Here is a 23578-nt window from a genome sequence, read left to right on the forward strand (position 1 = left end):
CTGAGGAAAGAAAATGAGAATCAGAATATTTATTTACGCCGGAGGAATCCCATGAGCTGCGAAGCTCTTTTTCACAGATGCCGCCCAGTAGGGCGGCGGCTCAGAGAGCAAGGAGTGAGAGACCGAAGCGAACCCGGATTCCGGATCGCAATCGCGCACGTCCAAACACTGTGTAAACACACACACACTGCTATACCCACACAAACAAAAGTTCAAACATGGTTATTCTTCAACACCAAAACTCACAAACTCGTAGACTCGCACACATTAACACCCCACTCCTTGCCACCACTCCTATCTCTTTTTTTCTCTCTCTCAGTCAATCTGTTATGGTTGCTTTCTCCATCGGTTGCGTACCCACGCTGCTCCTCCACGCATCCACACCAACCCCGGATCTCCTTGTACATCAGGCGGATGAGCAGCTGTAATGACACCGTCCAAGCGTTCATGTCAGAGTCGAGACAGAGCGGCACCCTACTCACCCTTAAGATAGTGGCACAAATTCCACATTCCCATAGGGGAGGATCATTCTCTGCGCAAGTTAAGGACTGTGGGCTTCCTACATAGCAGTAGAGTACGTCGTTATGGCAACCTTTGAGGGACAATGGGACCGATTCAGATGAGAAACATCATCAAGATCACGATGTAGAGTGTCCGCATGCAGTTCCCCCTGTGCTGTATCACGCATTTAAGGCATCAAAAGTCTCCCCGGAGTGAACGGGTAAATATTCCACATGACCGTCAAAAATCGAATCACTCCAGAAGACGATCATTACTGTGCCCTAGTGTCATTATTGTTGTGTATTAGTTGCCGAGTCACTGTATATTTCACGTGATTGTTGTGTTGGTTGTGGTGCTGCTGGTGGTGGTTGTCGTCATTGGGTCCGCTGGTGGGTGGCGTCGCGTTACCAGACAGGCGCACGCGTCGGCGCCCATGAGCATGTAGAAGACGTTGTCCCAGCCCAAGGGCGAGATGAGGCCAGCGAGGAGAGGCCCCAGTGCTGCGCCTGCACGCGTCACAGGGGGAGCGGTGGCGCAGCGGTTAGCGCGCCGCGCTACGAACCCGGCGACCCGAGTTCGATTCCCGCTCACGGCCAACACCGCTGACGAATATCTGAACCGGTCCTGGGTCTCCCCTGAGTCGACTCGGCCTCGAATGAGTAGCTGATGCGGTGTGTAAACATCACCACTGGGAGACAAAGGCGGACGGGTGTGGTGCTGGCCTCCCACCCCCTCGTGTGATGTGCCGGCCTTCATAGGTGCTCACTAAACAGCACTTGCCCCAACAGTCTGCTAAGGCTATACGAGGAATCTTTGTCTTTGGTGCGATACGTGTGCCAGGTGCAGTACCTATGGACCCCGTGCCGTCTATGATCGCCGACACCGTGTGCAGAGCGCGCGCGTTCCCCTTGAGAGACTTGTGCGTTCCCTGCGCTCACACACACACACCCACGAGCAATGTGTAATTAAACAGAGGGTTCACGCGTGGGCGGAGGGACGAGGAGGGGGGGTGGTCAATGTTGACAGAGGCATTCACCGCTTCAACAACGCAGGGACCGAGGGGCCTGCGAGAGGTCTTCCTCATGAACAGCGTCAATGCCATCCACCACAGGACCGGAGAAGAAATGTGAAGATCGGCATTGTGAATAATGTGGGGGTTGGTTTTAGTTAAGAGTGAAGCTCGTCACCGTTGGTGAAGATGGTTGCGATGACTATAAATTATCTCACCAGGTCGGCAGAGACGGCGGTGGTGATGAGAGCGTAGGGGCCGTTCACCAGCGCCCCACACAACACCAGCATCCCTGCCACAGCCGGCACAACCACCACAACTTAGACTGCAAACTTCAGGCCACATTTGCAAATGAGACCTTGAGTTCTCAACTGGTTTTAACAAAAAAAACTTGCAACCACCTAAAATCCACGACACCCACAGCACCAGCATGTACACCACGACGACCATAACTTAAATAAAAAATAAAACCAATACACAGAGAACCAGCATGTCGACTACAACCACCACCGCCACAATAAAGCAACAAAATAAAAAGTGGTGGTGGTGCTGGTAGTGTTGGTTTTAATGGCGGTAGTGGTGGTGATCGTGGAGTTTATCATGGTGATGACGGCAAGGGTGGTGGTGATGATGATGGTAATAATGCTGATGGTGACGTTGATGGTCTTACCTATGGTGGTCGGCATGTTCTGGTACCCGACGCTGTTGTAGACAAACAGCTAAAAGAGAAACATTCAACACCACGTGAAGCAAAGCAATGATTCACATTTCAATTGCAGTAACAGCCCGATCCAAGGTGGCTCACGACAACACGCGTTCGGATATACCGCGGCTCAAGTCGTATCCCTCGAAAAATAAAAAAAACGTTAACTTCATGTTAAATATCGCTTTTTGGTTTCCCATCGTAGGGGAGCCGGGTATGGGTCGAGGCGTTTGTATTTTGAGGCGTTTCTATTTTAAGACGTGACCTTGCGAGGGTATCCTGCGCTGTATGTCGGGGCAGGTACGTGGAAGGGTGCCATCAGGTAGTGAATGGGGTTTTTTCCTCAACCTTTCCTGTAACAGTTATCTCATCGGCAGCGCGGTCCATTGATAACACGACACCACCGCGTGCATCTATCCCATTGTAAAGAAACACATTAATGTTGGCTCAATGACATGCCCAATATATACTCTATGTACCGCCATACAAGAGTAAAAATAAAGTGTTCACAATGTAATTAAAAGTTTTCAAAACTTCAACCAACACGGTTTTACAAAAGGAAATCCACATCGTTGGGCACACGAATCCCGACAATCGGTAAACGAAATTTTTTTTCTCCAATATTTTCGCAATTGACCACTGGGTGGCGCTGTGGTTATCATCATGACGGAGATGTTGACTTGCAATTCGTGGCGAAAGGCGGCCGTTGTTGTTGTTGTGGCTCACTGATGAGCCCTTATGAGGACAAAACGTGGGTTTATGATGACTGCGAGTGCCGCGTGTAATGTCGCTGTGGCTTTCAGCGGCGGTGTCATCGGGGGTGTTACCATGGGCGCCGCAAGCAGAAGCATCACACCGCAGGTGGTGGCACGGCCCCCAATCGCGTCCGACACCACCCCAGCGAGGATCCCACCTGCAACCACAACCGGCGCAACAAACCACCGCATCGTCAGACATGACCAAGCAAGAGCATCACCTACAACTACAGAAACCGTGACGCTATCAGACACCAACACACCAAGACACTACCTACAACTAATAAAACCCTGACAATATCAGACACCCCCACATCAAGACATCACCTACAACTACAGAAACCCTGACAATATCAAACATCACCACATCAAGACACCACCTACAACAACACAAAACTATGACGATATCAGACACCACAACATCAAGACACCACCGACAACGGCCATATCATCATAGAACATCACCTATATCTACTGCATTGCACTAACCACAACAACCACATCAGAGATTAGAGCATCACCCTGCAAGGTTCACAAATACTAACACAACAACAACCACTACAACATATCAACAATGCAATGTGCCAGACCTCAACCTATCCAGTAAATTGCCTACAACATACACCACAAAACGCATCAACATCAACTACAACACATTACATATCACTACAGCAAGCACACCAACTCCAACCACCATACAACCACCACAGCTGTAACACAAACAACACATCCGAAATCCCTGTTGATATACCATGATTTACTCAACAACCAAGTTACAGCAACACGTAACAGCACTTCCAAAAACAACACCTTCTATACAACCACATAAGTGATCACTACAATAACGACCACTAAACACATCAGCGTACAAACCCCGCTGCACAAACACAAAGCCACACATCTTCTTGGTTCTTTCGGTAAAGTCATCACGTAGAAGGGAAATAATAAAAGAAGAATAATAAAACATAAGATAAAATTCTCACGACGTTTCGGCCACAATGCAAGCAGCTGTCCTCAGGTGAAGAACAGGGCTGTCGGAAAGACAGCGTCCCAATGACAGCGTCCTAATGACAGGACGCTGTCTTTCCGACAGACCTGTTCTTCACCTGAGGACGGCTGCTTGCGTTGTGGCCGAAACGTCGCGAGAATTATATCTTATTATGTTTTATTTTTTAATTATTTCCCTTCTACATGACTTACAGAAAGAACCAAGAATATGAATCCATGCAGTCACGAAAGCTTTAAATTTAAACAAAGCCACACCACTGCGTTTGTATCGTGTGTGCATTTAACATTACCCAAAATTCCTCCGACATCAAACAGAGTTGAGAGGTCACCGGCGGATTTTGAGTCAAAGTGAGCTGCAAAGAAAAACGACATCATCAACGTCAACAACTTCACAGCCCCTTTAACGCATACAATCAACATGATCATCACCGACTTCTACATTCCATCAATATCATAAGCTTCACCCATGTCACCATCAGTGGTAACATCATCGACGTACCCATCACCAACATCATCATCATAACTGACATGATAATCATCACCACCAACAATGTGTGTAGCTATATCATCGTAGTTAGTGTACTAACAACTGAGGAGCCCAGATGCTTGAAAGATCTAGACACAGTTCCATCAGTGAGCTCCTCTAGAAGGCAATGATGCACTGGCTAGGTCACGTAGACCAGATAGAGGGGGATAAATGGGTGCGGCACAGGCTAAAGAAGAGATGGGTTGATGTGGTACAGGAAACAAGGAGTTGAGCGGTCTTACCGACAACTGGTGCCAGTGATATCAACATCGGCTTTCTCTGGAGGGAGTTTGTGATAGATGCTACTGGGCAGTTGAAAGCAGCCACTCCCTAGCAATGATGCAAAGCGGAATGAGAGACGCTCACAAAAAGTGAGCACAGCACCGGGTGTCTAAAACACAGCAAGTTGGCACTGTGCGCAATGCAGACGTTATAATAATTTCACCCAAAACACCTGGGGGCTGCCCCGTTTACCACTTGCCAGCGAGTCTTCGACACTGCGAATAGCCTCAAAGGCAACCTAGCCTAGCACAAGCGCCGTGGTGACGTCACCGCCACTTAGTGGCGAACGGTAGTTGTTGTTGCGTGTGGTTGCAAGTTGGGATAGTAGGTGGGCACAGCTGGTGCATCGGCCAGTCATCTCAGTCAGTGAACACGTGGGACCTGCTGGGTCTGTCCCGTGACCTCCTGCCAGCGGGCGTTCGACACGTCACGTGGCCTTAAAGTGCACGTAACCTGGCGTAAGCGCCGTGGTGAGGTCACCGCCACTTAGTGGCGAATGGCGGTTGTTGGTAGTATGTGTGCGAGTGTATAAATGCAAGCGCCGTTGGTATGCGAGACGGCATGCGGGTGTGCGAGTGCGAGCCCCTGAGGCTGCACCTTGGCTGGAGATGTAGAGGGGCAGCCAGTAGAGGAAGGTGTAGCTCACGAGTTTGGAGAAGAGGAGGCAGAGGGAGAACTCGATGACGCCCTGCACAAACGCGGAGAGAGACAACCACCGAGCACGATGCCAGGGTGACTCGAGGGGTAACGCGAAGGTGGACAATGTGGGGCGATTCGAGGATGATACGAAAGCAAGGGTGACTTCAGCGTGGCGGAGGTGATTGTGGGTGGGTGAAGGTGGGTGAGGTGAGGGTGGGTGAGGTGAGAGTGAGGTGAGGGAGGGTGAGGTGAGGGAGGGTGAGGTGAGTGTGGGTGAGTGTGTGGGTGAGGTGATTGTGGGTGGGTGAAGGTGGGTGAGGTATGGTGGGTGAGGTGAGGGTGGGTGAGGCGAGGGTGGGTGAGGTGAGTGTGGGTGAGGTGAGGGTGGGTCAGGCGAGTGTGGATGAGGCAAGGGTGGGTGAGGTGAGAGTGGGTGAGGGTGGGTGAGGTGAGGGAGGGTGAGGTGAGGATGGGTGAGGCGAGTGCGGATGAGGCGAGGGTGGGTGAGGTGAGAGTGGGTGAGGTGAGGGTGGGTGAGGTGAGGGAGGGTGAGGTGAGGATGGGTGAGGCGAGTGCGGATGAGGCGAGGGTGGGTGAGGTGAGGGAGGGTGAGGTAAGGGTGGGTGAGGTGAGGGTGGGTGAGGTGAGGGTGGGTGAGGTGAGGGTGGGTGAGGTGAGGGTGGGTCAGGCGAGTGTGGATGAGGCGAGGGTGGGTGAGGTGAGGGAGGGTGAGGTGAGGGTGGGTCAGGCGAGTGTGGATGAGGCAAGGGTGGGTGAGGTGAGAGTGGGTGAGGTGAGGGTGGGTGAGGTGAGGGAGGGTGAGGTGAGGGAGGGTGAGGTGAGGGTGGGTGAGGTGAGGGTGGGTGAGGTGAGGGAGGGTGAGGTGAGGGAGGGTGAGGTGAGGGAGGGTGAGGTGAGGGTGGATGAGGCAAGTGCGGATGAGGTGAGGGTGGATGAGGCGAGTGCGGATGAGGCGAGGGTGGGTGAGGTGAGGGAGGGTGAGGTGAGGGTGGGTGAGGTGAGGGTGGGTGAGGTGAGGGAGGGTGAGGTGAGGGAGGGTGAGGTGAGGGTGGATGAGGCGAGTGCGGATGAGGCGAGGGAGGGTGAGGCGAGGGTGGATGAGGTGAGGGTGGATGAGGCGAGTGCGGATGAGGCGAGGGAGGGTGAGGCGAGGGTGGATGAGGTGAGGGTGGGTGAGGTGAGGGTGGGTCAGGCGAGTGTGGATGAGGCAAGGGTGGGTGAGGTGAGAGTGGGTGAGGTGAGGGTGGGTGAGGTGAGGGAGGGTGAGGTGAGGATGGGTGAGGCGAGTGCGGATGAGGCGAGGGTGGGTGAGGTGAGGGTGGGTGAGGTGAGGGTGGGTGAGGTGAGGGTGGGTGAGGTGAGGGTGGGTGAGGTGAGGGTGGGTGAGGTGAGGGTGGGTCAGGCGAGTGTGGATGAGGCGAGGGTGGGTGAGGTGAGGGAGGGTGAGGTGAGGGTGGGTCAGGCGAGTGTGGATGAGGCAAGGGTGGGTGAGGTGAAAGTGGGTGAGGTGAGGGTGGGTGAGGTGAGGGAGGGTGAGGTGAGGAAGGGTGAGGTGAGGGTGGGTGAGGTGAGGGTGGGTGGGGTGAGGTGAGGGAGGGTGAGGTGAGGGAGGGTGAGGTGAGGGTGGATGAGGCAAGTGCGGATGAGGCGAGGGAGGGTGAGGCGAGGGTGGATGAGGTGAGGGTGGATGAGGCGAGTGCGGATGAGGCGAGGGAGGGTGAGGCGAGGGTGGATGAGGTGAGGGTGGATGAGTCGAGTGCGGATGAGGCGAGGGTGGGTGAGGTGAGGGAGGGTGAGGTGAGGGTGGGTGAGGTGAGGGTGGGTGAGGTGAGGGAGGGTGAGGTGAGGGAGGGTGAGGTGAGGGTGGATGAGGCGAGTGCGGATGAGGCGAGGGAGGGTGAGGCGAGGGTGGATGAGGTGAGGGTGGATGAGGCGAGTGCGGATGAGGCGAGGGAGGGTGAGGCGAGGGTGGATGAGGTGAGGGTGGATGAGGCGAGTGCGGATGAGGCGAGGGTGGGTGAGGTGAGGGTGGGTGAGGTGAGGGTGGGTGAGGTGAGGGAGGGTGAGGTGAAGGAGGGTGAGGTGAGGGTGGATGAGGCGAGTGCGGATGAGGCGAGGGAGGGTGAGGCGAGGGTGGATGAGGTGAGGGTGGATGAGGCGAGTGCGGATGAGGCGAGGGAGGGTGAGGCGAGGGTGGATGAGGTGAGGGTGGATGAGGCGAGTGCGGATGAGGCGAGGGTGGGTGAGGTGAGGGTGGATGAGGTGAGGGTGGATGAGGCGAGTGCGGATGAGGCGAGGGTGGGTGAGGTGAGGGAGGGTGAGGTGAGGGTGGGTGAGGTGAGGTGAGGGAGGGTGAGGTGAGGGTGGGTGAGGTGAGGGTGGGTGAGGTGAGGGAGGGTGAGGTGAGGGTGGGTGAGGTGAGGGAGGGTGAGGTGAGGGAGGGTGAGGTGAGGGAGGGTGAGGTGAGGGTGGGTGAGGTGAGGGAGGGTGAGGTGAGGGTGGGTGAGGTGAGGGTGGATGAGGCGAGTGCGGATGAGGCGAGGGTGGGTGAGGTGAGGGAGGGTGAGGTGAGGGTGGGTGAGGTGAGGGTGGGTGAGGTGAGGGAGGGTGAGGTGAGGGAGGGTGAGGTGAGGGTGGATGAGGCGAGTGCGGATGAGGCGAGGGAGGGTGAGCGATGCGAGGTCTCCTCACCGGAATCCTCAGTGCGCCCATGAAGCTGATGGCCCGGGGAGCCCCCCCTCCCCGGGCGCCCCCCTCCCCGCCGTCGCTGGCCCCCCCCGGAAGTGCCCCCCCCGCGTGGAGGCTGGTGATTGACGTCTCCTCGTTAATCCCAGAGATGGGGGCGAGGAGGGGTTCACGGTCCCCGTCCTGAGACACGGGAACTCCGTCACGTACGCTCGACTCACCGTCGCAACCCGAGACGCGCAAGGACATCCCCCTTTGTCCCGTGCTGACATTTTACCAAATGCTCCGAATCACAAAGACAAACATTTTCTCTATTATTTTCACGAAAAGGTTGGCGGTGTGACTTACAATCCGCTACGTGGCTTGAAACCTGCCACCTGCACGTGGAAGCTACAAATGCAGTCCGTGCCACTAAGTCTGCTAAACAGAATGGAGCAATACTCTTTGGTTCTTTCGGTAAAGTCACGTAGGTGAAAATAAAAATAATAAAAATGAAAATAACTAAATTAAATCACGACATTTCGGGCACAACACAGGCGCCCGTCATCAGGTGGAGCAAATGACTAGAGAGAAACCCTACAATGGCACTGCACATAGACTCAATATATATTTCCCTTACATGTGGAGGCACAGAACAGAGTTCTGCTTTTGTCTACTTTTACCGCTACTGAAACTAAACTGACCGTTACTGTCACGGTGTTGAGACGAGTGGCTAGCGCTGTGCACCGCGTGTAAGACAACACAACGCCAGTTTCCGTGTTTTCCGTACCGGCTACTCTAATTCTCACGCTGTGCAATATTACTGTGCGCTTACCCTTATTTACATGTGTAAACGTTGATGTTTAAAAAGTACATATATGAACCAAAAGTACCAGTGGATGCGTTTTACTTTCCAGAACATGATTCAATCTTGAGAATACGTGAACAACAGATTTATCTACGATGCTTCAGGATCCAGGAGCGTCTCTTTAACATTTAACAATTGTTCCCTATCATATGGTGTTTTTTTAAAAGATGAAATTTGATTAATTGCTTGGACAATGAGGTTGACTTTGATCGCTGTTTTCTATCTCTTCTGGTCAATATTATTTAATACATATTTCTGATTTTTATATTTTTCACCATCGCTAAATGCTTCCATTGATCTGGCATTTACATTTGGAATGAAAACTTGACAATACTTGTGCATTTGTTTTACTACTCTTAAGACGCTTTTGTAATCCAGGCTTCACTTAGAAAAAACAATAGATGCCAAGACAGGAGCTGAAGAGACACGAGGAAACGTAAGAGGGCGCAAGGAGACAATGATAAGGGGAGACATCATGACTGAACACACGGACGCATGAGGGGATGTGGAAAGACACAACATGACAACACAAGGACACATGAGAAAACACCAGGATATACAAGAATTGAACACATTAAGATATATTAAATGCAGACCATTGTTGAGATAGCAAGAGAGACGAGTGGACATAGTGACAAAAGGGAACACACAAGGACAGGACGTGAAGAGGTGATATTCGGCTTCTGTTCTTTCACCTGAGGTACAGCCGGGTTCCCTTGACTCTCCACTGATGCCAGGACACGCATCTAAACATCAACACATCGCCACCACCACCACCGTTAGCATCACCGTGACAATCATCGCGACAACTCTCTTGGCGACGTCTACTCTAACGCAATAAAATATCGTCGCCACCATCTACATATGAACAATGCCATCACCAACAGTGTTACCGCACTAAAATTACACTCACAAACCTCACCGCCATCACCATCACACACGCTGAATAGGGCAGCAGGGTGGCACAGGGGTAAAGCGTGCGTCTCACATTAAGAACGTCCTGGGTTCAATGCCCGACTCGAGTGCCTTTCTTCGTGGCGTTTGAATGTTTTTGGGTTGTCTGGTTTCCTCCCACAGCGGAAGAAGAATGCAAGGTAACTGATATTGTCCAAACATTGCCCACTCGTGCAAAAACGTATAAAGATCCTCCTGATAAAGAAGAGTCTTGAGTTTCTACGAGAATTTACAAACGTATACCAGGATTAATTCTCTTTTACAAAAGTGGCTTGGTTCATTAGTATGCCGGTTGGAGGGTCGTGATTGCTATGTATATTCCGAATTGAGTAATATGCGGGTAATTTGAAAGTGTGACAAATTTGGACCCTAAAAAAAGAATCGGTGCTCATGTACAGCACAGGGCTTTCATCCCAGCGTGTTTCCATGTTGCCGTGCCCTGTAACCGCGCTCACTCACGTGATGCTGAGGAGGGCTGCATCCAACATCCTCTGGATCTGTAACCAGGCAGACACATCGACGTGCATATAAACATGGAGATATGTTTGTACGTGTTCATCTGCGCTACGGACAAGGCGACCCGAGTTCAATTCCCGCTCGTTAACAATAATAGTGGCGGATCTTTGAACCAGTCCTGGGCCCCTCTTCTAGGTCGACTCAGCCTTAAATGAGTACCCAGTGCGGTAAGTGTAAACAACAGCAATGGGGAGACAAAGCCGGTTGGGAGTGGTGCTGGCCACCACCCCCTCGTGTGCCATGCCGGCCTTTCAGAGGTGCTCGCATACGGAACTTTCCCCAACTGTCTGTTAAATGCTATGTGGGGGATTTGTGTCTTTTGTCTGTAACATAAGCGCGTAACCACTCAGCCCTCCTCCAAATGATTGGACTAATTTGAATAAATAATGTGAACATTGACTCCGTTTTGTCTCGTTCGTACCTTCTCTGTCTCGTTTGTTCAGTCGTGTTTGTTCCATTAGTCTGAAGCTTATGTATTGTAAACAAAATCTAATACTCATCTACCAAATGTTACAAATGATATGCGAGGATAAGAACCGATTTAATTCATGAATCAATTCATCACAACACATTCTCTTTCTGTCCTCAAATGATGCAGTCAGTTACAGGCTCGATGGTAACAAATTCAAATGAACCTTTTTTTTTACTACTCCTGCACAAATGTATCGCGTGCTTTTCACGAATTGTAAAAGCAGACAAACGGGTTTGTTCACAGTGTAGCCTCCTGGTGTGCGCTGTTCACAGCCAGAACGGATTCACCCTGGAAATGGATGCTTTTACAAAATGGGTGCTTCACCCAAATTTTCTATTATTGCTTCTTTACAAGTAAGTTGTCTGGACCCAACGTTTGTTCTTGGACATAGAGTGGTGAGCACAGGTGGTGGATCTGCCCAGTCATCTTTGTCGAACCTGAAGCACCTGGGTGGTGTGTCCTGGGAATCCCTGCCCGCGAACATTCCACACTAACGATGTCACCGCCACGTAGGGGCACTTGACGGATGTTGTTTTGCATATGTGTGCGTGCAAGCGTGCAAATGTGTGCGCGCGTGGGGAGCCGTAGCGTAACAGTTAGCACATTCCACTAAGAACCTGGCGACCCGAGTTTTATCCCGCTCATGGCCAACATCAGTGATAATTATCTGAACAGGCCCTTGGCCTCCCCTAGGTCGACTCAGCCTGAAATTAGTACCTGGTGTCGTGTGTAAACATTGTCACTGGCATGGTGTTGGCTACCCAACCCCTCGTATGCCATGCCGCCCTTCATAGGTGCTCGCTAACAGCAATTGCCTCAACAATCTAGTTTTGGCTATGTGGGGGATCTTTGTCTTTGTGTGTGCGCATGCATACGCTCGATGAGGAAGAGAAAGCAGACGAGTCCCATGCCGGTCATTATGATTCCCGGCACGACGAAGGAGTAACCCCAGCTGGTGGAGACCCACACCCCGGCAATGAGGGACCCCACGATGTTGCCCACCGACGTGTGCGAGTTCCACACGCCCATGATGAAGCCTCGCCTGGAAGGAGACCACGTGACAACGCAACGTTACTATGATGCCAAGTGATACAAAACGACATGAAGAACCTACATGTACAGGGCTCTTCCTACCAACATGGGTTTCAGACCTATCTAGGCCATTATAACAAGTTAACACAACACATGGCCACAGTGAGGGCATTAATGATGGTGGAAGTGAATGAATAATTCGTAATTTTCTAATTAATAAATTAGTGAAAGAGAGGGAATTGATGAATGAACGAGGGTTGATGACCACATTACATGGAGTCCTACTAACCGAGAGAGCGAATGAGTTCATGGAGTAATGAGTGGAAATGAAGAGTGAGTGGAAAACGAACTTACCTGCCCTTGCCGAACCAATTTCCAATGCAGGCTATGACGCTGGGCCACCCGGTGGTCTGAACGAGGCCATTCAGCACCTAGACCATCACGACAACACCACAGTCAACATCATCATCATCATCATCACCAACATGGTCACCATTACATTACTACAACCATCGCCAACATCATCATCACTGTCACATAAACACCATCAACATCCTACCCACCATCACCAACGTTACCACCACCATTACCACTATCACATCAACACCACCATCAACAACATCACCACGGCCACCACATAAACACCATCATCACATAAACAACACCACCATCAACATCATCATTACCACCATCACACCAATACCAATACCCGCTAATCACCACCAAGTGATGGTGACATCACCACGGCACCTGCGCCAGGCCAGATGCACTTTGAGGCTGAGCCACATCACATCAATACCACCACCATCGCCAACATGAACACTAAATCACCAATGTCAGCACAGGGAACTCTCACGACCACAACACGAGTCGTCTCAATCGTCACACCGTGTCCCCTCACCTGCACGACAATGTAGAAGGGCAGGCTGTGGATTCCCCAGAAAAATCCGAGGCCGAAGAGAATGGTGAAACAACCGCTGAGCACCATTCCCACCGTGAGGTACAGCCTCATGGGCACCCGCTCCCCTATCACGCCACTGTGGAGAGCACCGTGCAGTCAATACTCAACCACACAGTCGCTCTGCAACTACGCACACACAGTCGCTCTGCAACTACGCACACACAGTCGCTCTGCAACTACGCACACACAGTCGCTCTGCAACTACGCTTCACACAGTCGCTCTGCAACTACGCACACACAGTCGCTCGCAACTACGCACACACAGTCGCTCTGCAACTACGCACACACAGTCGCTCTGCAACTACGCACACACAGTCGCTCTGCAACTACGCACACACAGTCGCTCTGCAACTACACACACACAGTCGCTCTGCAACTACACACACATAGTCGCTCTGCAACTACGCACACACAGTCGCTCTGCAACTACGCACACACAATCGCTCTGCAACTACGCACACACAGTCGCTCTGCAACTACGCACACACAGTCGCTCTGCAACTACGCACACACAGTCGCTCTGCAATTAAACACACACAGTCGCTCTGCAACTACGCACACACAGTCGCTCTGCAACTACGCACACACAGTCGCTCTGCAACTATGCACACACAGTCACTCTGCAACTACGCACACACAGTCGCTCTGCAACTACGCACACACAGTCGCTCTGCAACTACACACACACAGTCGCTCTGCAACTACGCACACACAATCGCTCTGCAACTACGCACACACAGTCGCTCGCAATTACACACACACAGTCGCTCTGCAACTACGCACACACAGTCGCTCTGCAACTACGCACACACAGTCACTCTGCAACTACGCACACACAGTCGCTCTGCAACTACACACACACAGTCGCTCTGCAACTACGCACACACAGTCGCTCTGCAACTACGCACAGTCGCTCTGCAACTACACACACACAGTCGCTCTGCAACTACGCACACACAGTCGCTCTGCAACTACACACACACAGTCGCTCTGCAACTACACACACACAGTCGCTCTGCAACTACGCACACACAGTCGCTCTGCAACTACACACACACAGTCGCTCTGCAACTACACACACACAGTCGCTCTGCAACTACGCACACACAGTCGCTCTGCAACTACGCACACACAGTCGCTCTGCAACTATGCACACACAGTCACTCTGCAACTACGCACACACAGTCGCTCTGCAACTACGCACACACAGTCGCTCTGCAACTACGCACACACAGTCGCTCTGCAACTACGCACACACAGTCGCTCTGCAACTACACACACAGTCGCTCTGCAACTACGCACACACAGTCGCTCTGCAACTACACACACAGTCGCTCTGCAACTACACACACACAGTCGCTCTGCAACTACACACACACAGTCGCTCTGCAACTACACACACAGTCGCTCTGCAACTATGCACACAAAGTCGCTCTGCAACTACGCTTCACACAGTCGCTCGCAATTACACTTCACACACAGTGACAAACACAAATAAAACATATGTTTCCGTAGCCAGTGCAAATGATCCATATTTGTTTTTGGTGTTAGGTTATGTGGTGGTAGTTTTATGGCAAATGCATTGTCATTGACCCCTCCACTACCCACCAAGGGCCTCGCATTTACAAACGTAATTGATCCGTGCCAATTCATTGATCAAATTCTGACCAATAAAGTTCCTCACTGGTGGCTTAAGAATGTCCATGACTGATGTTGAAATTGAGTTTCCTCCAGGTGCTCTTGATTTTCTTCCACAAGTATTAATAAACACTCATTAATTGGCTCTTAAAAGAAAAAGAAGAACTCAAGAACTTGGAGGGTTGATGAAACCGGGTTCACCGGCTGGCTGCCTTTCAGCTTGTCTGTGGCTTCCCCAGCGATTTGTGAGATGCAATTTTAAGAGAGATATTTATATATTTTAAAGACTAAAGTAAAACAAACTGCTACACGTCACCTGAGGAACATGCCGATGGCGTACGCGCCCAGGAAAGAGTAGTCCAGAGCTCCCAGCAGCTCCTTATAGTTACTGCGATCTGACATCATCAACAACAACGACAACAACAACACGATTACTGCCAATTCATTCACATGTCAGATTATAATTATCGTCACCACTTAAATAATTAGGTGCAGCATGAGTGATGTGGTCATCTAAGTGGTGGTGTAAGTTGCCGTGACGAGTGGTGCTGTGTTGTAATCAGCATGGTGCAGTGGCGTTAGTGTGGTACCAGTGGAGCGTGGTGTCAGTGTAAGTGTCGTGTAGCATGGTGCAGTGTGGTACCAGTGTGGTGTGGCTTCATGTTATTCTGGAATGGTGTTTGTGTAGTGCGGGAGTGGTGCTTACTCTGAGTGTGGCGTGGTGTCAGTGTTGTTAATGTGGCATGGTGTCAGTATAGCATGTGGTGGCGTATCATGGTTTCAGGGCAGTGCCAATGTAATGTGCCTTGCTGTCATACCAAATGGCTTCCAGTCACACCATGTTTCATTATTTTCTTTGAACACCAGGTTCTCTTTAAAGCTGAATGGTTCCATCCCCGCTGAGCAGTTTTTATGCAGCTGAGACTAAACCACCAGGGACATCGACATCACCATTAACATCACCACTGACAACACGAACAATCATCAACGTGTTCTGCTGCACCGTCAACACATCAAATGAACAAAAATATCAACATCACAATTAACATCACCACTACCAACACATCAAAACCTTTCTGTTCCGCCAATACAATCACGGTAATTATGTGAGAGCTGCCGTTCTAATTGGTACTGCATGAGTGCTACGAGTATTTGGACGACAGGGTGGAGCAGTGGAAAAATTTGTGAAGGGTGTGGGTTCGATTCTTGTCTCGGATCCCATTGTGGTTGGAGTTTGTATGTTCCTCCACTGTTCTGCATGGGTATTCTCCGGGTTCTCCGATTTCCTCCCATAGTAAATTAACTCATAGTATCTCACTGGCATTGGCCAAACGTCCAAATGCATGTGCGTTAAACTTATTTCGTACCGAACGTAGCCAACCGTGCTCATGCTGAAACATTAGTTAAACGTTACTTCATTTGGATTGCAGGCGGCAACATCGCCCCCTACGGAGAAAACCTGACAAGATCCTCCTTAAAAAGAGTCGTGAAACTCAAAAGGCTTTCCTGGGTAAACAGTGGAATCGTCATCATCATCAGCATAATTGAGTACTGTGGTGAATGTGAAGCGTGAGTTCTGTTTAAATGCTGCTCGAGTGCTGGGGATGGCGGGAGAGCGTGTGAGAGTGGTGGGAGTTGTGTGCGCATGTGCGCGGCATGTTGTGTGTATGCGCCGTAGTGTAGCGGTTAGCACGCTGCGCTATGAATCCGGCGGTCCGAGTTTGATTCCCGCTCACGGCCAACACCAGTGACGATTATCTGAACCAGTTCCGGGCCTCACCTACGTTGATTCAGCCTCAAATGAGTACCTGGTGCGGTGTGTAAACATTGCCACTAGGAAGACAAAGGCGACCGGGCGTAGTGCTGGCCATCCACCCCCTCATGTGCCGTGCCGGCCTTCATAGGTGCTCGCTAACAGCACTTGCTCCTACAGTCTGTTAAGGCTATACGGGGGATCTTTGTCTTTGTGTGTATGCAGCGTGCTTGCACAGTAATTAGTGTCCCTTACCTTTACAATGCTGATGGGTTTTCGGGACATGTGAAACGCCGCGTAAAGAAGGAAGGTGAGGACCAAGATGAAACCCCGATGCCTGTGCCACACATCACATGACAAACCGCACAAAGCGCACAGACACACACTTGTGATCATCTGACAAAAGGATGAGGCATTCATTTTAAAATAAAGATATGACTTTTAGGAATTTTTTTGAAAGACTTTTGCTCCTGGGGTCATGTCATGAAATGCGGAAAATCACAGTCGGAATTCTCACAGTGAGCATTACACCCCCTTGCGTCAGGAAATGTCCCCAAAAGATGACATGGCACAACTATTCCTGAAGTCACTTGATTAGGCCTTCTTATTCACACTCGTGTCTGAACACCACCTTTTACATTCCACCTTTTTTATCGTGTCCATCCCGCGTCACTCACACCAAGTATTTTCATTCTCACGGCAGGCATGTGCTACATTCAGAGAAAACCCAAAAGTAAGGTGAAGTTGTATTCGTGCAGTCATTGGCGACCAGGCTGAGGCCGTTAACTCGCGACACCCGCGGACCCGGTTTAACCAAAGGGTGGTTGCCTGGATTCAAACCCCAGCTCTCATCAGTTACCAGCTCCGTGCGCTGACAAAGCACGGAGCACCCCTCATGACCGGCCATGCCATCGACAAGGCAAGGCATTGCATGTGGTAAATGAAAAAAAAAGTATTTGAGCATAATCGAGTGAGGCTACCGGGGGAATGATATGCAAATTCCTTTGTCAAGGCGCCCTTCCTCCTCTAACCCAGCTTAAATACACGCTGCCAAGCTTGGTGGTGTTCATTCAGACGCTGTCTTTCCGACAGACCTGTTCTTCACCTGAGGATGGCTGCTTGCGTTGTGGCCGAAACGTCGTGAGAATTGTATTTTATTATGTTTTATTTTTATTATTTTATTATTTCCCTTCTACGTGACTTTACCAAAAGAACCAAGAAGATCAATCTCTGCAGTCACGAAAGCTTTAAATCGAAATTTAAATCGAAAAATGACAAGATAATTAATCACACCTCCCTTGCAGGTCAAAAGCGAACATACACGAGACTCACTCTCTCACTGACGTGACAGCCGAGAGGTCACCGCCAAGCTTCCCGGAACGACACATTTCTTATTGTGTGTGCATTACGGACGATGCAAGGCAACAAAAATGTCGCACGCAAAGCCCTCAAGGCTTCCGGTGGTCCACGATATCACGGACCTTATCATGGAACGTAGGAAGTTGTTAGCCACTCGGCTTTAGCGTTGACTGAAACTATTCCGGGAATTTGTTTTACAGTAATTTGTTTTATCAAAATATCCTATGATTAAAAATCTCCTGGATTGCTTTAAGTAGTCGCCGGGAGATCGATGCCAATTCTGGAAGAGACCTCCCAGCCAAATCAGGAGGGTTAGGCAACCCTACCCACCTGAAAACCTATATATGGGCCGTGAATTTGGCTCATCTCGTCCATGGATGTAAGCCAATGTTACCTGGGAAACATTTTTCATTGCTGGGTTTCAAATTCACTCTTTTGTGCTGTTTATTTTATTATTTAAGCGCTGCTTATGCGATCACGAGTTGTTTCAGGAGAACAACCCGAGGGATTTAAATGCATTTGTGAAAATGTGCACGCTCTTTGAAGGTTTTTTTTTAATACATGTGCTATTTTAATAAACACCTTTGTGAGAAAGCCAATGAGGAAAAGAACAAAGCTGCCCATGGTGAATTCCATCCACTGATGGATAACAACAGCCAGGAAGCTAATTAAAGTAGGAAGCTAATTCTTACCAAACCCAGCCCGCCCCGCCCCCCATTATCATTGATGAAAGGTGTTGTATTAGCTGTAATTATTCGGAGGCACAGGAAGTTACTCAACTTGCACAAATTAAAATGGGCATTTCCATTAGAGTAATTTGAGCTATTTCCCCCCCTTACTGTAAATGTTATGGATGTTTGTTTATACAAATTTAGTTTGTTGCTGGAATACCTCATGTGATACAGACGTAACCAGGAAATGCTGGGAGCCTTTTGCCCGTCCAAGGACGGGTGTATTTCAGTAAATCTGAAACTTCCAAGCGAAAAGCAGACCGCGACGTGATATTCATTGCATCAATTCGTGTGCAAATTGTAAGGGCGCGGTGACACAGACTTAGTTAATTTTAAGGTTATGATCCCTTGTTCATCGTGACGTCCTTTTTACTTCGATGTCTCAATAGCGTTATGGTGATCGTGTGTAGTGAGGGTTGTAAGTTGACGCTGAGGAGGGGGGAGGAGGCGCCTCACCCCCCCATGTGGAGTGACGTCACCCCCTAATTAATATTAATGGAGGGTGTGTGTCCATTTAGAAAACGTCACCTCTTCATGATTATTAATGTGGAGGGCTGTTCGATGTAGAGTGACGTCACCTGCTCATGATTATTAATGAGGGGGGGGGTCCATGTGGAGGATGTCACCTGTTCATGAGTATTAATTAGTGGGCTGGCCGACGTGGAGTGACGTCACGCGCGGGACACACAGGCGACATTATTTGCTCATTATAGTAGTAAATGTTGAAGTTCTTTCCCACCGTACGTAGCCAGCCTTGCTAATCGGAGGTGCGCGGGGGGAGGACAAGAAACTCAACACAAAAAGCAGTTCTAAAGAAGTGAGTCTTCTATCTAGAATTTTCCAGATTGGCGGAGGATGGGGGATAACCGTCTGTAAGACTGCCACCTCTACGCCACAATCCTCACTGAAAAGACCACCCCACTGTGGCACATTCTTCCTAAAAAGGGGGCAAACGTGCCACTGCATTAGAACACAAAAGTATTATTCAAACGAAACGGTGATCTTAAATGCGCGCGCACTGTAGATTTAACTATTTGTTCATGTACATTTACTAAAATATAAAAGGCTAAGCGGTTTGTTTAATCAATCCACCAATTCATTATTAATGTAACCCTAATCTCTAACAAAAAAAAACACATTCTCATGATAGCAGCAAATGTCACTCTACACAAGATACAAGCGTGACTACGTGTGCACAAGGACATCATATTCTGCAGATTACGATGCAGTGGAAAGTAAGACGCAGCCCCTGACTCTTTGCTCATTTCGAAAAAAAATTGCATTAATACGGGTAAGTACGACGCGGTCTGCGAGAATTACAGGAGGCGGTACGAAACGTCGTGTTGTCTTACACGTGGTGCAAAGCGCTAGCCAATAGCTTCATGACGAGGTCAGGTGCAATCCATGTCTTCCGATTAATGTTATAATTGAACACTTTTTGTGGTCAATTATTCGGGTCTCTTTTAAACTGGCGGTACCTTATTTCACAGTGATTTCTGTGCGATCCGATCAGTCGAGTAATCAAATGGATAGTCAGGAGAGTGTGTACTAAACGGCGAGTACATTGATTCTACGTGTACGTGCATTATAGTTTTGTGTGTGTGCATTCATACTTTGATGTGATTGCGCATCCGTTTGTGTTTTATGATAAGATCAGAATTAGGGAAACAAATTAGACCGATAGTGCTTTGACTACTCTACCCCCCTCGCAAGCCACGTTGGCCTAAATGGGTGTTCACGAACAGCACTTGCAACTGCAGTTCCTCAGGCTAAAGGAGGTGGGGTGAGTTTAGTCTTTGCTAATGTCAGTGCTGACGTATTTGTGAGACCCTGTCCTCGGGGTCTACTCCACTGCATTCATTCATTCTCTGTGACTCGACCCCGTCAGATCACGAGTTCCAAAATCCCCCCCATCACCCTCCCCATCTCCCATCACACCCACGCATTCCACGTCACATTCGCATCCAAAATCAAGCACACGCTCCCTGCCTGTCACCATTACCCGAACATCCCTCATCCCACTATCACATCCCCGATAACCCTCACAGCCATCACCATCACACCCTGGTAATCGTGCCCACATCACAATCGCAAGCCCCATCAACATCACACTCATGCTTGAATCTCCACCCCGCATTACCATGTCCATTGAACTTCATTCACAACGTACGTAGCCAAACGTGCTAATTGGAGTGGGAGGGGGGGTCATCTGAGGAGCGGGGGGGGGGCTAAACGTACCCATCCACCCATTAACCTCATACCCCACTATCACCCTCCCACATTTCCATGACACGCACATTCTCACCTCCATCAACACGACACTCCCTATCTTCACCACCTTCATTATCGCCTTCAAAGCAGGTTTCCATACGTAAACTGAAAAATCATCTTCATGGGTGTAAGCGTGTACGTATATATGTTAGGAACCAGTGGCATTCTTGACAAAAGAAATAATGCTCACATCTGCCACTCAACTCGGCAAATTACGACACTCACATGCCCCATCACCACACACAGCCCCATTATCACACGCTGTCGATCATCACACGCAACTCTCCCTTATCTGTCCATATCACCCATACAAAGTCAAGTCAACAACCATTATTTGAATCACATGATGTCTCAATGAGAATGATTATTATCTCTTTCCGAAGAATCCTAGAAGGTCTCGTTATATTGGCAGGCAAAGCCTTTTTCTAATCAATTTACTTAAAAACTAGGGCGTTGATAAAAAAAAATACGCATTATAAGGCACTTTGTTTGACACTCTCACTGCATTTCGATTTAAAGCTTTCGTGACTGCAGGGATTCATCTTCTTGGTTCTTTCGGTAAAGTCACGTAGAATGGAAATAATAAAATAAAACATTATAAAATAATTCTCACGACGTTTCGGCCACAACGCAAGCAGCCGTCCTCAGGTGAAGACCAGGTCTGTCGGGGAGACAGCGTCTGAATGAAAAAAGACGCTGTCTCCCCGACAGACCTGGTCTTCACCTGAGGACGGCTGCTTGCGTTGTGGCCGAAACGTCGTGAGAATTATTTATAATGTTTTATTTACTTATTTTATTATTTCCATTCTACGTGACTTTACCGAAAGAACCAAGAAGACTCTCACTGCACTTCAGTTAATAATGGTTGTCTGGCTGTCTATGGCAGAGATCAATCTCCCGACAATCTGTGATGTGTAACTTATTTCATTTATCCAGGAAAGCATCATAACAATCCTGCATTGGCATGTTTGGGCAAATTCGTTTTTCAGAAGTGCTTTGCATGTGGGGGTGAAACCATAGCACCCATAGAAAACCCCAACGCAATCAAACGGCACTCTAATAAACCTGGTGTAATAAACTCTTGACTCAAGATGCAAATGTCGGTCGAGTTCGGTTCATGAACTCGCCCGGCCCGACTCCCATGCCCTGGGCACCTTGCAGCTCGGCGGCTCTTTCCAAGTGGAAACAAGCCTGCGTGATCCACCAACCCTTGCCTTGAAGGCGGCACTGGGCTCACACACGAGCAGCGATCGCCGGGGCAAGAGAGCTTTTAAGACTCGCCACGCCGGGAACAATCGCCGTGTCCCCATCCCGTCTGGCAAGAGGCGTCTTTGCAAGGAAGGCAGATTCTGTTTCCCTAAACATGTTTGTGCAGATCAACCCACCAGCGTGTGACACTGGTCACATGTTTTGCACACAGTTCCCGCAGATTCGGAAACCGCAGCAACAATTAATTTTATTCTCGGGGCAAAAATACGCACTGGAATGTAAGACTCGCCGCCCTCAACGTTTAAGGTCATTTTGAAAAAAAAAATTCTTTTCAGATGGGTAAATGCGATGCGGGTGAATGTGCGTTAACATTACGAAGACTGTGGTTGTTTGAGAGAAATTATTGGCTAAATAATCGTGGAAATGGATAGTTGAGTGAATGGTTGGTTGAGTGAAATATTGATGAGTTAACCAGGAACTAACTTGATGCTTCCATCACATTTTTTGATAAAATTATGTTTTTCGTCATGGGGTCTTCTCACTTTTATATCGAAAATACTATTTACAGTTGGATTAATATCCAATTAATACGTTAACAGTGTTGTCCTCATTAATGAATGAAACTGACTCTAAAGAAACACCATTATTAGTCTTTACATTTAATGTTATATCTTAATCGTAAAAATTAACTATCCGATTGGAAGTATACCCTCCCAGATCTCCAGTGTGAAAGTGATAATGAATCTTAATGCATTCCATCTAGTTATATAATTATTTTGTAAACTTTTCCCGTTCTCATATCTACACAAGATCTCTCGTGAAAGACTCCGAAGTAAATTTTGCTGGAAAAGCAGTTTTTTTTATTCTAGCAGTTTTTTTCTTTCCAGATAAATGCCAAACAATACCCAAAAATCGCCATTGCACCGTAAATAACCTCCATGACAAAAATCATCCACGACTAAAAACAACATTTCACCTAAAGAAGCGAAAATGTCTCCCTGCCCGATGAAGCACGTGACAATGCTCATCTCTGCTGACCTGGTGATGCCATTTCCACGTCAGGGCCAGTCTCTACAAAGGAATACCCCTAACCAGTATTGGCCAATGCTGATTTTGTTTTTCCTGCAAAGTACTCAATTGGGATTCCACATAAGCAACATCACCCAGCCTGCTGCGAAAAACATGTCAGCACCCTCCTGAGAAAGAGTCTATAGGCTCAGCTTCTCCTGGTCAAAGAAGCAGAATAATTATACAATGCTGGACGGATGATACATTGAGTTGACCTCCAACCGGTGTTTGAACTCGCACCGAACAGCGTGTGAGGTTACGTGCTCACTAACCATTGCTCAACTTAAAGATGTGCGTGTCAGCGTAAACAGGGGCACAACCTATGACACCTTGGCAATGCTTTATGAATGTTCACATGCCACTCACTGGCCTCACTATCAAACCTGCCATGGCAACAACTGTATTGCGTAAAGATTCCTATCATGTGCAAATTACGGCAGTCATTCATGGCTTCTGAAGAGGAAGTAATTCTGAGGGTACACTGCATACCTGTTGTGTCTGCATGTTACCGTGTGCTAGCACAAAGGGGGAAGTGGTGGTGTAGTGGTTAGTGTACAACGCTATATACCCTGGCCACCAGAGTTCGATTCCTGCTCACAGTTAAACATCAGTGGCGATCATCTCACCCAGCCCTGGGC

At 49.2% G+C, this 23578-nt stretch overlaps 1 protein-coding gene across 2 annotated transcripts in view; it reads right to left on the reverse strand.

Annotated features, from left to right (window-relative positions):
- The window catches only part of SLC37A2 (solute carrier family 37 member 2), a 29181-nt gene that overhangs the window by 2816 nt on the left and 2787 nt on the right, over positions 1-23578 (reverse strand). The window contains exons 2-18 of one of the 2 annotated variants that reach the window (XM_078856452.1): positions 16558-16639; positions 15368-15473; positions 14866-14944; positions 12852-12987; positions 12305-12381; positions 11794-11960; positions 10390-10427; positions 9672-9722; positions 8136-8312; positions 5382-5472; positions 4267-4329; positions 3041-3126; positions 2181-2229; positions 1729-1802; positions 1351-1429; positions 910-1007; positions 358-422 (exon numbers count right to left, since the gene is read on the reverse strand). In XM_078856452.1, coding sequence (XP_078712578.1) covers positions 358-422; positions 910-1007; positions 1351-1429; positions 1729-1802; positions 2181-2229; positions 3041-3126; positions 4267-4329; positions 5382-5472; positions 8136-8312; positions 9672-9722; positions 10390-10427; positions 11794-11960; positions 12305-12381; positions 12852-12987; positions 14866-14944; positions 15368-15473; positions 16558-16639 — 1518 coding nt within the window. Of the gene's footprint in view, positions 1-11; positions 423-909; positions 1008-1350; positions 1430-1728; positions 1803-2180; positions 2230-3040; positions 3127-4266; positions 4330-5381; positions 5473-8135; positions 8313-9671; positions 9723-10389; positions 10428-11793; positions 11961-12304; positions 12382-12851; positions 12988-14865; positions 14945-15367; positions 15474-16557; positions 16640-23578 lie in introns of those variants that run through there. The other variant, XM_078856451.1, reaches the window with a different exon arrangement.

The sequence above is a fragment of the Lampetra fluviatilis genome, chromosome 5, assembly GCF_964198595.1.
Source record: "Lampetra fluviatilis chromosome 5, kcLamFluv1.1, whole genome shotgun sequence".
In the NCBI taxonomy this organism is placed as follows: domain Eukaryota; kingdom Metazoa; phylum Chordata; class Hyperoartia; order Petromyzontiformes; family Petromyzontidae; genus Lampetra; species Lampetra fluviatilis.